A 16595-nucleotide genomic window follows, 5' to 3' on the forward strand; every position below is an offset into this window, starting at 1 on the left:
AAGACTCTTAGAGCGCGATTTTAGCAGAAAGATTGTGTGATGGACAAAGAGTTTCCACCTACTCTCATAAAGCACAGCTCATTGGCTATCTAGCTAGCTTGGTTTCAAAATGATAAGTGGTCATTTGACAAAGATACATTCAATAAAGTGAACACTGCCCGTGTCATCGGTGCACAATGACGCCGTATCTTCCTTGCTAAAATTGGCTTTCCAGTGGATATAATGAATGCAGAATGATATATCAAAGGCTAATTACTTTTTATAGTGTCTGAGGAATAAATCTGAACGGAATTTGACTAGTTGAAACAACGTTTAGCATTCAATTTTCACAGATTTCCTTCTTGCAAGTTGAACGAGTGGAAACACAAAATTGATTGTGCATACAAAATGGACCATTTTAGGATATGAAAAAGGATTTTATCTAACAAAACAACACTACATGTTATCTCTGGGACCCTTAGGATGACAAATCAGAGCAAGATTTCAGAATGTAAGTAAATATTTTACCTTCAGATGTGAATGTATCAAACCTGTTACGGTGAGAATATTTTTTTTTGTTGTTCTGCACTCTCCTCAAACAATAGCATGGCATTTTTTTGCTGTAATAGCTACTGTAAATGGGACAATACAGTTAGATTAACAATAATTTAACCTTTCTGCCCATATAAGACACTTATATGTACCAACATTTTTTTTCCGCTAAAAACAACATTGTTGAAACATTATGCTAATTGAGTAACAATTTTCCCATAGAAGGGACAGCAATCCCTAACTTTTAACAAGGCACACCTGTTAATTGAAATGCATCCAGGTGACTACCTCATGAAGCTGGTTGGGAGAATGCCAAGAGTGTGCAAAGCTGTCATCAAGGCAAAGGGTGGCTACTTTGGAAAATCTAAAATATATTTTGACTTGTTTAACACTTTTTTGGTTACTACATGATTCCATATGTGTTATTTCATAGTTTTCATGACTTCGCTATTATTCTACTGTCACGTTGGTCATAACGAGGGGACCAAGGCGCAGCGTGAGATGAATACATTCTTCTTTATTTAAACAAAGAACACTAAACAAAATAACAAAACGAACGTGAAGCTATAAACACGAGTGCTGACATGCAACTACACATAGACAATAACCCACAAAACCAAAATGGAAAATGGCAACCTAAATAGCATCCCCAATCAGAGACAACGATAGACCTACATTTACCTAGACAAACCAAAACACCATAGATGTACAAAAACCCTAGACAAGCCTAAACACACATACCATTCCTCGTCACACCCTGACCTAACCAAAATAATAAAGAAAACAAAGATAACTAAGGTAATCTGCTTTGTAGGAAATAGTAAAAATAAAGAAAAACCCTTCAATGAGTAGGTGTGTCCAAACTTTTGACTGGTACTGTATACAATTGAAGTTGGAAATTTACATACACTTAGGTTGGAGTCATTAAAACTTGTTTCTCAACCACCACATATTTCTTGTTAACAAAATATAGTTTTGGCAAGTCTGTTAGGACATCTACTTTGTGCATGACACAAGTAATTTTTCCAACAATTGTTTACAGACAGATTATTTCACTTATAATTCACTGTTTCACAATTCCAGTGGATCAGAAGTTTACATAGACTAAGTTGACTGTGCCTTTAAACAGCTTGGAAAATTCCAGAAAATGATGTCATAGCTTTAGAAGCTTCTGATAGGCTAATTGACATAATTTGAGTCAATTGGAGGTGTACCTGTGGATGTATTTCAAGGCCTACCTTCAAACTCAGTGCCTCTTTGCTTGACATGGGAAAATCAAAAGAAATCAGCCAAGACCTCAGAATAAAAATTGTAGACCTCCACAAGTCTGGTTCATCCTTGGGAGAAATTTCCAAACGCCTGAAGGTACCACGTTTATCTGTACAAACAATAGTACGCAAGTATAAACACCATGGGACCACGCAGCCGTCATACCACTCAGGAAGGAGACGTTCTGTCTCCTAGAGATTAATGTACTTTGGTGCAAAAAGTGCAAATCAATCCCAAAACAACAGCAAAGGACCTTGCGACGATGCTGGAGGAAACAGGTACAAAAGTATCTATATCCACAGTAAAACGAGTCCTATATCGACATAACCTGAAAGGCCGCTCAGCAAGGAAGAAGACACTGCTCTAAAATCCCCATAAAAAAAGCCAGACTACGGTTTGCAACTGCATATGGGGAAAAATATTGTACTTTTTGTAGAAATGTCCTCTGGTCTGATGAAACAAAATAGAACTGTTTGGCCATAATGACCATCGTTATGTTTGGAGGAAAAATGGGGATGCTTGCAAGCTGAAGAACACCATCCCAACCGTGAAGCTAGGGGGTGGCAGCATCATGTAGTGGGGGTGCTTTGCTGCAGGAGGGACTGGTGCACTTCACAAACAGATGGTTTCATGAGGAGGAAAATTACGTAGATATATTGACGTAACATCTCAAGACATCAAGTTTGGTCGCAAATGGGTCTTCCAAATGGACAATGAGTCTTATAAGTCATATAAACTTTGTTATATAAATATCTTGCAATTTTAATTGATGACGGCCTCTCTTTTAAATTGCATATTCAACAACTTACAAAAAAAATTCAGCTGAAATTGGGTTTTTATTTTAGGAATAAGGCCTGTTTTTCTTTTGAAGCCAGAGGAGGCTAGTATCAGCTACATTTATGCCTTTACTAGACTATGGGGATATTTTATATACTATGAATGCTTCTGCTCAGTGTTTGAGATCAATTGACACTCTTTACCATGGCACTTTGAGAATTATTTTAAATTTTTATTGTTCAGAAATGTGGTGGGTACTCTCTTCGTTCGCTGGACTTTATCCTGCTAACTGTTCCAAATGTCCGAACTGAATTTGGTAAAAGGGCTTTTATGTAGGATAAAGGAAAAGCCTCAGGACTACCTGACATGATGACTCCTTGCTGTCCCCAGTCCACCTGGCTGTGCTGCTGCTCCAGTTTCAACTGTTCTGCCTTACTGTTCTGCCCTAACATCTTGGCCATGTTCTGTTATAATCTCCACCCGGCACAGCCATAAGAGGACTGGCCACCCCACATAGCCTGGTTCCTCTCTAGGTTTCTTCCTAGGTTTTGGCCTTTCTAGGGAGTTTTTCCTAGCCACCGTGCTTCTACACCTGCATTGCTTGCTGTTTGGGGTTTTAGGCTGGGTTTCTGCAAAGCACTTTGAGATATCAGCTGATGTACGAAGGGCTATATAAATCAATTTGATTTGATGTACTCTGCGCCATCGTCTTGGAACACCTTACAAAATACTGGAAGAACTTGTCCCGATATGTGTTTTTAAATTACTGATTACTGATGAAGGATTTTGAGGCTGATTCCCTGACCTGTCAATGTTTTTAATTTGCTGTTTTATACTCTTGTATATATATATATATATATATCATATATATATACCTCTTGTATACCTCTTGTGAATTCAATGGTTTTTACTAGACTGCTTGTAGTTTTTCATGTTGTCTTGGTGCTGCTATCTTGGCCAGGGTGCTCTTGAAAAAAATATTTTAATCTCAAGGAGCCCTTCCTGGTTAAATAAAGGTCAAAAATAAATGTAAAAAGTCAAGGTATTGGAGTGACCATCACAAAGCCCTGACCTCAATCCTATTTAAAATTTGTGGACAGAACTGAAAAAGCGTGTGCGAGCTAGGAGGCCTACAAACCTCATTCAGTTACACTAGCTCTGTCAGGAGGAATGGGCCAAAATTTACCCAACTTCTTGTGGGGTTGTGGAAGGGTACCCGAAACATTTGACCCATGTTAAACAATTTAAAGGCAATGCTACCAAATACTAATTGAGTGTATGTAAACTTCTGACCCACTGGGAATGTTATGAAAGAAATAGAAGCTGAAATAAATGATTATCTCTTATTATTCTGACATTTCACATTCTTAAAATAAAGTGGTGATCTTAACTGACCTAAAACAGGAATTTATTACTAGGATTAAATGTCAACATTTTTGAAAAACTGAGTTTAAATGTATTTGGCTAAGGTGTATGTAAACTTCCGATTAAAACTGTATATATATAAATCATATATAGTTGTTGGGGGAGAATATAGCACACTGGAACTGGTTGAGGGAACTCATAGGAGATGGTGCTCCCCAGAAGCCCAGAGAGGAGGTGCACAATACCCCCACCCCTCTACACAGACATCATTTCAACATCTAGTTGTGATTCATATTTGGTTGAGTTGTCAACTAACGTGAATTCAAGGTTAAATCAACTAAATTCACAATGTCATTGGATGTTGGTTAAAAGATGCGTGAAAAGACGAAATTCCCTTTCATCCAGCCAGTTTTCCACGTTGATTCGTCGTCATCGCATTACATGTTTTAATTGAAATGACATTAAAACAATATTGATTCTACCAGTTTTTGTCCAGTGGGTCTGACATTCCAGTCGCTCATATCCAATTCGCGCTCCGTGGTCACTTTTTGTTGTGAAAAGGTCGGTCACAGCCAGAATCTGTTGTGGAATAATAGTCATTTCGATGTCATACAACATTGTTTCCAGACGGCGCACCGCAGGCAGACAGACATCTTCAAATGAATGAACAAAATATTGTCACCGCACAGAGCGAAACAATAATCATGAAACAAACGCACGCTTCACTGAGCTCGGGTTCGAAGCACGAGTTAATGAATCCGCTCCCCCGATATATCCTCTTTCTGAATACAAACCAACCGTCTGGCTCTCGCTCCCTAGTCTGATTGCGCTGTGGATTCGCAATTCCGAGACAATTTTAAAACAAATAATTCAGATACCAGCCAGACTTTGCCAGAGGCAAGACACACGGCAGCTCACAGCACTGCGGGCAAGGTTCGGTCCGACCGGAACAGGAGAGAGGAGGATTGAGAGAAAGCGATAGGCGCGTTCACACAGGGATAACAGCTGGACTGGATATGCAAATAAGCTGCCAGGAATGAGGGCACGGAGCACCCACGAGTCTTCTCAAGTATTTGATCGATAGGGGATATTAGGGTCAGCTAGCCAGAGCGGGCGCAGTTATAAACAACTCAATGAAGGCGCGCTCACTCGGAGCAAGTTGAGAAACTGTGCATCACAGACTGTCAAAACCCAGCGAGACGTTTAACATATTCAGCTATTAAATAGGCTACAAGTCTACTTTTGCAACAACATGGCAGTGTTTTGTCAGAAGGACAGCAGGGTTTGAATGTCTCGGACTGGGAGGACATAAATTGGCAGCCCTAAGGTTTTCGAAATGCCAGAGAATGTTTCGTTCTCCAGGAACCGCACAGAACTGGAAGCGCGGCCGGGGGCGCGTCCCGCATGGGCTATCACTGTGCTGGCCAGCGTGCTGATCTTCACCACGGTGGTGGATGTCCTGGGCAACTTGCTGGTTATCATTTCAGTGCTTAGGAACCGGAAACTTAGGAATGCGGGTAAGTGGATAATTATTGTTTGTGTCTCCTTGTGTGTGTGTGTGTGTGTGTGTGTGTGTGTGTGTGAGAGAGAGAGAGAGAGAGAGAGAGAGAGAGAGAGAGAGAGAGAGAGAGAGAGACGGAGAAAGATGGCAGCCCTGGTTATAGCCTACCTTAATATTGTTGAAATTATTTGGCATAACATTGATTTATCGGCCAATACAATATATATATATATATCATAAATGCAATGACAATGAGAGATTCTGAAAATAGGATTTCGGTCTTGTGCCTAATCTGAATCACTGAATGGTCTCATTCACATCAATAAACCTACATTCAAGACCCCATATGAATGAGACTGCTGAACATACAGAACGTATTCCCCCTATGCGGATGGTGTGAACATCATATGTATTTAGTTTACTTTATGCACAGAGAAAAACTATGATTGTATCGAATATTGATGATTGTTATGGGAAAATGTTGTCTTATTGTCTGTAAGGTGTTTTAACCTATGGCAATGTTTTGAGAGTCATTCGGGAGTCACTTGTGAAGAGCTACAGGGAGTTCTCAGATCTTATTGTGGCGCTCAATTCCTACCAAACAATGTGCACATGAAGTATACATAGATTATGATTAGCATAACATATTTAAATCTCATGGGATTATTTTAGCTTGCTTTATTGTTGCCTTAATCCATTGTTCTATCAATATTGACCTTAATTGTTATTTAATAGTATTGTTATTAAATAATACATAAGCAAATATACATGTTTTTTTGTTTGTGTATAAACAGAGGCCTACACCTTTTTTTTCAAATTGGATTTTGACAACATTATGAACTGTTTTCATAGGTGTCACGTTCTGACCTTTATTTCATTTGTTTTGTCTTTATTTAGTATGGTCAGGGCGTGAGTTGGGGTGGGCAGTCTATGTTTGTATGTTTGTTTTTCTAGTTCTGTGTTTGGCCTGATATGGTTCTCAATCAGAGGCAGCTGTTTATCGTTGTCCCTGATTGAGAACCATATTTAGGTAGCCTGGATTTCACTGTTGGTTTGTGGGTGTTTGTTTCCTGTGTCAGTGCCACACGGGACTGTTTCGGTTCGTTTATAGTCACTTTATTGTTTTTGTATTTCATAGTGTTCAGGCTTTTCTTATTAAAATCGTCATGGACACTTACCACACTGCATATTGGTCCGATCCTTGCTACACCTCTTCAGACGAAGAGAAGGAAATCTTCCGTTACAATAGGCCTGTCGTGTCCATAGTGACAATGCAAAAGTAACACCGTATAAAACCGATGGATTCCCGCCAGGGGTATCCACCAGCGCGGAAAAAAAGGCGCACGAGCACCAATCATACCAACACATGTCAGCTGTGTTACAGTTGCTGTAACATTATGTGCCCATTCGGGTGACTTATAATATATTTATTTTGTTTGGCGTTTTCTGATCGGGCTAGGTAGCTGTCATCTAGGTTACTGATTAATATTGCAATATATGTTTGAAAACAGAAAAACAATTCAGCTGTGATGGTTTGGGGATGTAATGCAGGGGCCGGGGATTAGTTGTAATACTTTCGGTCAATTCCAGTCTTGTTCTCAACACTGAGCTCTCAAATCTCTGTAGCACTTTGACAGCAGTCACAGTCGTGATTTACCGTGCTCGGTTCACTTGCTTTTATTCAGGCATCATCTATTAGGGGTGTCATGCACCCTAAAAGTCTGAGGGGCAGTTTATTCCTGGAATCTAGAGCATAATTGTTAGGCTTAATTCTATGTATTTTTCTGCATATGCTCTGAATTTACGAACGCCCAGAGCACACTCTGAGCGCCCTCTGGCACTCCAGAGTAAATTTACTAACACTCCCTAAATATGCTTCACATCTTTTCTAAAATCTGGGTAAACAATTGAAAGGCATGTGAGTCTTATTCAGAACAACTTCATAAAACAACATAAAATTGCAAAGTGGCTAGGAGTATTACAAAGAATCAACAAATAATAATAATACATCAAAAATATATATACAGTATGAGTCAAAAGTTTGGACACACCTACTCATTCAAGGATTTTTCTTTATTTGTACTATTTTCTACATTGTTGAATAATAGCGAAGACATCGAAACTATGAAATAACACATATGGAATCATGTAGGAACCAAAAAAGTGTTAAACAAATCTAAATATATTTTAGACTTGAGATTCTTCAAAGTAACCACTCTTTGCCTTGATGACAGCTTTGGACACTCTTGGCATTCTCTCAACCATATTCACCTGGAAATATTTTCCAACAGTCTTGAAGAAGTTCCCATGTCAGCTGAGCACTTGTTGGCTGCTTTTCCTTCACTCTGTGGTCCAACTCATCCATGAGTTGGCTACCGCAGAATGCTGTGGTAGCCATGCTGGTTAAGTGTGCCTTTAATTCTAAATAAATCACAGACAGTGTCACCAGCAAAGCACCCCCACACATCACACCTACTCCTCCATGCTTCACTGTGGGAACCACACATGCAGAGATCCAACCAGGGTCAATGTTAGCTAGCTAACATTAGGCTATAACTAGCAAAGCAAATGGTTCTGAGATATGAATAACCAGATCATACATGTAACGTTAGCTAGCGAGCCAGCGAGCTAATGTTAGCTAGCTAGCTAACTGTCAGTTTAACTTGAAATGAAAATGACTTTGTCAAAATTAGAAACGTGTAATATCTGAAAATGTAACAAGCTAGACTATCTTACGGTGCTCTGAAATCAGAGTGGATAGCCAGAGTGAATTTACCAGCTATGTCTATCAACCGTTGTTGCAGTGACATTCTATTGAAATTTATACTTGCAATTTGTCTTTTGTTATGTATTTTGTTAAGACATGTAGCTAGCTAGCTAGCTAGCCAAACAATGTACCATAATCCCAACCCATGATGTTACTACCCTGCATGAATCTGCAGGTAGGTAACCAATCAAGTTCAATGTTAGCTAGATAACATTAGGCTATAATTAGCAAAGCAAATGGCTTTGAGATACAAATAATAAGATCATACACGTAACTTTAGCTAGTGAGCCAGCCAGCTAACATTGGCTACCTAGCTAACAGTGCACTTTAACTTGAAATGAAATCAACTTTCTGTTGAAATTAGAAACGTTTAATATCTGAAAATGTAGCTAGCCGTTAGCTATACTATCTTACCCGTCCGTATACAACATGGATGGATGGACGCTTCTCCCTGTCACGGATGCCATGGTTTCCCTTAGTTTGAAGATGTAATCCGGAGACAGTTGTTTTCTCCATTCCCTTAGTTATCATACTCTAATTCCACTGATTTCAAAATTCGGTCCTCCAGAAAGTGGAGAGCAACACGTATGCAGTTCTACTACGCGATATAACACTATATATATATATTTTAAACACTATTACCTACAGATACTGACCAGCTCAAATAGACAAAAGCGTGCTATATGGCAGACTAATCTGAAGTCATCTCTCGGCATGTCCAGCCCACTCATTATCTCAGCCAATCATGGCTAGCGGGAAGGTTGCTCACTTTTTCTGTGGCTAAAGCAACCAAGCTCATAATTAAAAAATGGTAATTGTATTTACAGATGGAATACACATTTGCTATTAAGGCACATGAAAGTTCATATGTTCAAGAAGGCATCTCTGCAAAAAAACACATTTTGATTAAAAAAAATGTTTACGTTCAAAAGGCTCTCCTGTGAAGTAGAGACCCGCGACATACGCCTACTTTCCTGAACCGAGTCACATTTGGGCTGTTCTTGCCATAATATGGACTTGGTCTTTTACCAAATAGGACTATCTTCTGTATACAAACCCTACCTTGTCACAACACAACTGATTGGCTCAAACGCATTAAGAAGGAAATACTTTCCACCATTAACTTTTAACAAGGGACACCTGTTAATTGAAATGCATTCCAGGTGACTACCTCATGAATCTGGTTGAGAGAATGCCAAGAGTGTGCAAAGCTGTCATCAAGGCAAAGGGTGGCTACTTTGAAGAATCTCAAATATAAAATATATTTTGATTTGTTTAACACTTTTTTGGTTACTACATGATTCCATATGTGTTATGTCATAGATTTGATGTCTTCACTATTATTCTACAATTTAGAAAATAGTAAAAATAAAGAAAAACCCTTGAATGAGTAGGTGTGTCCAAACTTTTGACTCGTACTGTATGTACATACATTGAGTGGACAAAACATTAGGAACACCTCATCTAATGTTGCGTTCCACACCATTTCGCCCTCAGAACAGCCTCAATTCATTGGGCATGGACTACAAATGGTCGAAAGTGTTCCACATGGATGCTGATCGATGTGGACTCAAATGCTTCCCACAGTTAGTGTATGTCCAGTTGGCTGGATGTCCTTTGGGTGGTGGACCATTCTTGATACACATAGGAAACTGTTGAGCGTGAAAAACCCAGCAGCGTTGCAGTTACTACCATACCCCATTCAAAGGCACTTCAATCTTTTGTCTTGCCCATTCACCCTCTGAATGGCACACATACACAATCCATGTCTCAATTGTGTCAAGGCTTAAAATTCCTTTAACCTGTCTCCTCCCCTTCATCTACATTGATTTGAATTGGATTTAACAGGTGACATCAATAAGGGGTCATAGCTTTCACCTGGATTCACCTGGTCAGCTTATGTGATGGAAAGAGCTCCAAGAGGACCACTGTGAGAGGGCACGTGCCTCTGCGCCCCCTATGGACATGACACCTCTACCCTGATCTAACGCATGGGTGCAGCCAGTCAAGATGCCAAGATGTGACAGTTCGCATCTAGCCCCAATGCACAAATAAAAAATAAGTGCTTGTGTCCTAGCCGCCTCCTAGTTGCATAAAAATTGCATTCCAAAGACAACATCTATTGATAAAATTTCTTGTTTCTTGAGTACTTGTTGGTAGTATAGGTTTTTATGTCATTATTGTAATAAGAGAGAAATTGCTTTAGTCTGGGAATGGAGAGAGAATTCCTTGTATTGTATTGTGTTGTGCAACACAGAGCAAGAGAATTGTCAGCATCACTGCGCACGCACGCACGCACGCACGCACGCACGCACGCACGCACGCACACACGCACGCACACACACACACACACACACACACACACACACACACACACACACACACACACACACACACACACGGATGTATGTAATTGATATCTGTAGTGGAGGCTGTTTATTTTTTAGGGGAAGCAGCTCATGCCGCCTCTGTGTGTGTGTGTGTGTGTGTGTGTGTGTGTGTTTTTGCACGCATGTGTGCACGTATTGACCGATAGGAGAAAAAATTACATGTTTTATTCCCACATACACAGAATAGGGGCAGTGAAATGTGTTGTTTTACTGGGTCCGCCATAGTAGTACAGATCTCCTGGAGCAAATTAGGGTTAAGTGCCTTGCTCAAGGGCACATCAAAATATTTTTATCCTTGTCTGCTCGGGTATTCGAACCAGCGACCCTTCAGTTACAAACCCAATGCTCTAACCTTCAGTTACTAACCCAATGCTCTAACCTTCAGTTACTAACCCAATGCTCTAACCTTCAGTTACTAACCCAATGCTTTAACCTTCAGTTACTGACCCAATGCTCTAACTGCTACCTGAGACCCACATAGTCAGTGTGGCTGAATGGGGATATGAGGGTGAATATCTAATTGAACCTCTTATTAATATGCCTGGCTTGTTAACAGGTCCCAGAGCTCTCCTATCCCCCACTCTTAATGAGCAGGAGCCAATTAAGGGCAGGCACAGAGGTATTCTTCCTAAATGTGCCAGGGGGGAGACCTTCCTAGAGCCAGACCTCGTCCCAGACACAGCGCCCGGGCCCATTGACAGCACGTCGCCAGACATTGCCTTTGAAGCCTACATGGCACTCCATCTCACCCCAGATTCTCTCTCTCTGTCACTCTCTCTCGTCTCTCTCTCTGTCTTCTCTCTTACTCTCTCTCTCTCTCTCTCTCTCTCTCTCTCTCTCTCTCTCTCTCTCTCTCTCGCTTAACCCCTCTCTTTCTCCATATTATCTATCCCATTCCTCTCTCTTTCCCCCACTCCTCTGTTTATTTCCCTCTCTCTCTATCTCCCTTGTGGAGTGTGCCAGAGCTGGTGAGTTGGTTGTGTGTGTGTGTGTGTGTGTGTGTGTGTGTGTGTGTGTGTGCGCAGCGCAGTGCTCTACCCCTGCAGCTTCTCTTTTTTCCCCTCCAAAACTTTTTGAACGTCTGTCCTATGTGCTCATAATTGCCTTCCCCTGTGTGATGTTCTCAGGGACTAAAGGTTAGAGGCTAAGATAACTGAGTAGTAGGCATAAACTTATAAACATATTAACATCCTATTTTCTGCCAGCCATCCATGCACTGTAAAACCTTCCCCCTAAATACCATTTACAGCTCCCTCCATCTAACTCTGCCCCTCTTTTACGATAACCATCGACCAGAAAATCTGTCTATTAATACCTTTTGCCACCTTATGTCTGAATATTTAATTGGTAGAGATATTCAAACTATTTTGGTTTGGAAAAAGTTCAGTTAGAATTGATTCCATTAAAAAGCATTTATCAGGGTTACGGATATATTGCCTAAAATCTGTCTATTAATACCTTTTGCCACCTGATGTCTGAATATTTAATTGGTAGAGATATTCAAACTATTTTGGTTTGGTAAAAGTTCAGTTAGAATTGATTCCATTAAAAAGTAATTATCTGGGTTCCGGATATAATGCCTCAGTTTATTATCAGTCTGCACCGATAATCACATTCTCTCTCTATTACACCTCCCTCCCCTCCTCTACCTCCCTCCCTCTGTTCCACTCCCCCCTCTCTACCTCACACCCTCTCTGTTCCTCTCCTTTCCTCCCTCTCTGTGCCTCCCCTCGTTCTCTCCCTCTCTCTCTCCCCTCCATCCCTCCCTGTGTCTTTCTGACTGGTTTCTGAGTGCACTATTACTATTTTCTGATTGGTTTCTGAGTGCACTACTACTATTTTCTGACTGGTTTCTGAGTGCATCCCTACTATTTTCTGATTGGTTTCTGAGTGCACTTCTAATATTTTCTGACTGGTTTCTGAGTGCATCCCTACTATTTTCTGATTGGTTTCAGAGTGCACTACTACTATCTTCCAGAGTATGCTTAGGCACAGGTTCTCTAAATGCACTAAAGCAGACTGGTCTCATTAAAAGGGCTTTTGAGTCTTTTTCATGGTCGTAGAGTAACGATGAACACCCTGTCACGTACAGCAGCGTACATGCCTACACAAATCTACCCACTGACAAACTCTCTCCTTGGTCATCTTTATCGTGGGTTCAGAAAATAGGCCACCTTTTCATAAGTGGATTGTGTGTGTCTGTGTGTGTGTGTGTGTGTGTGTGTGTGTGTGTGTGTGTGTGTGTGTGTGTGTGTGTGTGTGTGTGTGTGTGTGTGTGTGTGTGAGAATATCTGAGTGCGATTCAGAGAAATACAATAGTTTGTCTTGGTAAAAAGACAGAACTGTAGACAGAGAGAGAGAAAAAAAATAGCTTCATCGGGAGAGAGTGACAGAAAGATTCAGACAGCAGGTTCAAGTGCTGTATCACCAAGAAGTCACTCAAAGCAGGCTTTCAGCTTTCAGCTCGCTGTGTCTCCTAATGAATCCCCAGTGGATGTGTATGTTGTGTGTGGGGATATTCTTTATCTATAGTGTGTGTGTGTGTGTTTGACATTGTGTCAGTATGTCTCTATAGGATCTCTTCTCTGATAATGGATCCTTTCAGTGCTTCACTGTCACTGATGTATGACTTGTATGTTATTAAGTGTAGCCTTCCATTGTGCTGTGCTCTACCTGCTGTGCTGAGTGCATGTGTGTGTGTGTGTGTGTGTGTGTGTGTGTGTGTGTGTGTGTGTGTGTGTGTGTGTGTGTGTGTGTGTGTGTGTGTGTGTGTGTGTGTGTGTGTGTGTGTGTGTGTGTGTGTGTGTGTGTGTGTGTGTGTGTGTGTGTGTGTGTGTCTGTGGACGTGTTTAACTATAAGTCCCCACAAGATCAAATGCTATTGCTAGGGGGTTTAGGGTTAGGGTTAGTAGCTAGGTTTAGTTTTAGGGTTAGGAGCAAAGGTTAGGTTTTCAGGTTAGGGTTAGGAGTTAGGGAAAATAGGATTTTGAATGGGTTTGAATTGTGTCCCCCCGCAAGGTTAGTTATACAAGACTGTGTGTGTGTGTGTGTTTTGACTGATCATATAAGATATAAGTGTCTTCTTGTGTACGGAGAGCGAGAGTGTGATGAGACAGAAACAGAAACAGAGCCATTGCTGGTGTAGCTCTCTCTCTCTCTCTGTCTCTCTCTCTCTCTCTCTCTCTCTCTCTCTCTCTCTCTCGCTCTCTCGCTCTCTCTCTCTCTCCCGCTCTCTCGCTCTCTTCTCTCTCTCTTACTCTGCTGCGCTCTTCACTAATGTAACGTGATTTGGAGGATTCCCATGACATTTACTTATCTGAAAGAGTGCAGGCTCCGTCACTTCACAGGCGTGTGCGGCTCTGCTCCGCCAAAAGCCTCCTCCTCCTCCTCCTCGCCAAACCAGGGAGAGACGCCGGGGCCACTAAGACTTCTGGCTGCTCCACTCCAGACCCCATTTACATGATTATATTCATGAAGTGTACCCAATGGAACCTCTCCAGAGCTCACTACAGAGAGCCAGAGAAGGTAGGCGTGACAAGGCCATGAAGATGACTGCAACGCCCCCTATCCTTCCCATTCCAGAATTATGTGAAAGAGGGAAATGAGACAATAAGAGAGTATTAGAGAGCATTATAGAATATTATAGAGTAACTGTAATGGGACTAGTGGCTGTAATGGGACGAGTAACTGTATGGGACTAATGGGCCAGAAGTATACAGAATGGTGTCGTCTGCGTATTTGTGGATCAGGGAATCGCCCGCAGCAAGAGCAACATCATTTATATATACAGAAAAATTAGCCGGCCCGAGAATTTAACCATGTGGTACCCCCATAGAGACTGCCAGAGGTTCGGACAACATGCCTTCCCCTTTGAAGAGGGGGATGACCGCGGCAGCTTTCCAATCTTTAGGGATCTCGGACGATACGAAAGAGAGGTTGAACAGGCTGGTAATAGGGGTTGCAACAATGGCGGTGGATAGTTTTAGAAAGAGAGGGTCCAGATTGTCAAGCCCAGCGGATTTGTACTGGTCCAGGTTTTGCAGCTCTTTCAGAACATCTGCTGTCTGGATATGGGTAAAGGAGAAGCTGGGGAGGCTTCGGCGAGTAGCTGCGGGGGGGGGGGGGGGGGGGGGGGGGGGGGGAGTGAACCAAGGGCTATATCTGATCTTAGTTCTGCATTTTTTGAACGGGGCATGCTTATCTAAGATTGTGAGGAAACTACTTTTAAAGAATGACCAGGCATCCTTGACTGACGGGATGAGGTCAATATCCTTCCAGGATACCCGGGCCAGGTCGATTAGAAAGGCCTGCTCGCAGAAGTGTTGGGAGCATTTGCCAGTGATGAGGGGTGGTTGTTTGACCGCGGACCCATAGCGGATACAGGCAATGAGGCAGTGATCGCTGAGATCCTGATTGAAAACAGAGGAGGTGTATTTGGAGGGCAAGTTGGTCAGGATAATGTCTATGAGGGTGCCCATGTTTATGGATTTAGGGTTGTACCTGGTGGGTTCCTTGATGATTTGTGTGAGATTGAGGGCATCTAGCTTAGATTGTAGTACTGCCTGGGTGTTATGATATCCCAGTTTAGGTCACCTAACAGAACGAACTCTGAAGCTAGATGGGGGGCGATCAATTCACAAATGGTTTCCAGGGCACAGCTGGGAGCGGAGGGGGGTCGATAGCAGGCGGCAACAGTGAGAGACTTATTTCTGGAGAGGTTAATTTTTAAAATTAGAAGTTCAAACTGTTTGGGTATAGACCTGGAAAGTATGACAGTAGATTGCAACTCCTCCCCCTTTGGCAGTTCTATCTTGACGGAAAATGTTGTAGCTGGGTATGGAAAACTCAGAATTGTCGGGAGCAGATTTCTGGGCGTGGTAGAATACATTCAGGGCATAATGTGCAGACAGGGGTATGGTGGGGTGCGGGTTGCGGGGGTAAGCCCAGGCACTGAGTGATGAAATGAGAGGTTGTATCTCTGGATAAGCTGGTTATAATGGGTGAGGTCACCGCATGTGTGGGAGGTGGGACAAAGGAGGTATCAGAGGTATAATGAGTAGAACTAGGGGCTCCAATGTAAACTAAAACAATGATAACTAACCTAAACAACAGTATACAAGGCATATTGACATATGAGAGAGACATACAGCGAGGCAGGGTAGCCTAGTGGTTAGAGCGTTGGACTAGTAACCGGAAGGTTGCAAGTTCAAATCCCTGAGCTGACAAGGTCTGACATCTGTCGTTCTGCCCCTGAACAGGCAGTTAACCCACTGTTCCTAGGCCGTCATTGAAAATAAGAATCTGTTCTTAACTGACTTGCCTAGTTAAATAAAGGTAAAATAAAAAATAAAATAAAAAATCACAGGTGTTGATTTGGAGAGCTAGCTAAAACAACAACAACAGCTAATCAGCTAAAACAATAACAGGTAAAATGGCAATGAATGGGCAGAGCCTGAGTTTGCGGCTGGGGCTGGCAGATAAACTAACAAAAAATGAATAAATAAATAAACAATAAACAAATAAATATAAACAGAATGGAGTACCGTGATTTATGGACGGTCCAGCGGGCATCGGCTATGTAGCCAAGTGATCATAGGGTCCAGGGGGCAGCAATAGATGGAACAGGGAGGCAGCGGAGTAGTCGTTACTACGCTAGCACGCGGGCGACGTGGCGTTTAAAGTAATTAGCCCGGGGCTAGTAGAAGCGTCTGCTCCGACGGAGGCCGGTTGAAAGCACAGCGGATGTAGTATTCGTGAAGATCAGGAGAATGGTCCAGGTATTACGGCAGGAATCTGGCGTTGTAGTGGAGGGACAGTCCGTTACTAATAGCCTGGCGAGTATTATCCAGGCAAAATATATATATTTTTTAAAAGGGCTGGTAATTGTGCAGAAGGTAAAGGCCGCTAGCAGTGGCTAACTAAATAGCTTGTAGCTAATCAGCTGGTTAGCTTCTGATGGCTGTGGTTCTTGCTATAAGGTCAAAAAATGACAAAT

General features: G+C 41.9%; 1 protein-coding gene across 1 annotated transcript in view; it reads left to right on the forward strand.

Moving 5' to 3' along the window:
• Positions 1-4655: 4655 nt before the first annotated feature.
• The window catches only part of LOC110507985 (melatonin receptor type 1B-B-like), a 63330-nt gene continuing 51390 nt past the window's right edge, over positions 4656-16595 (forward strand). Inside the window, exon 1 of the mRNA XM_021588412.2 lies at positions 4656-5459. Coding sequence (XP_021444087.2) covers positions 5279-5459 — 181 coding nt within the window. The 5' untranslated portion in view covers positions 4656-5278. The remainder of the gene's footprint in view (positions 5460-16595) is intronic.

Source organism: Oncorhynchus mykiss, chromosome 27 (genome assembly GCF_013265735.2).
Source record: "Oncorhynchus mykiss isolate Arlee chromosome 27, USDA_OmykA_1.1, whole genome shotgun sequence".
In the NCBI taxonomy this organism is placed as follows: Eukaryota; Metazoa; Chordata; class Actinopteri; order Salmoniformes; family Salmonidae; genus Oncorhynchus; species Oncorhynchus mykiss.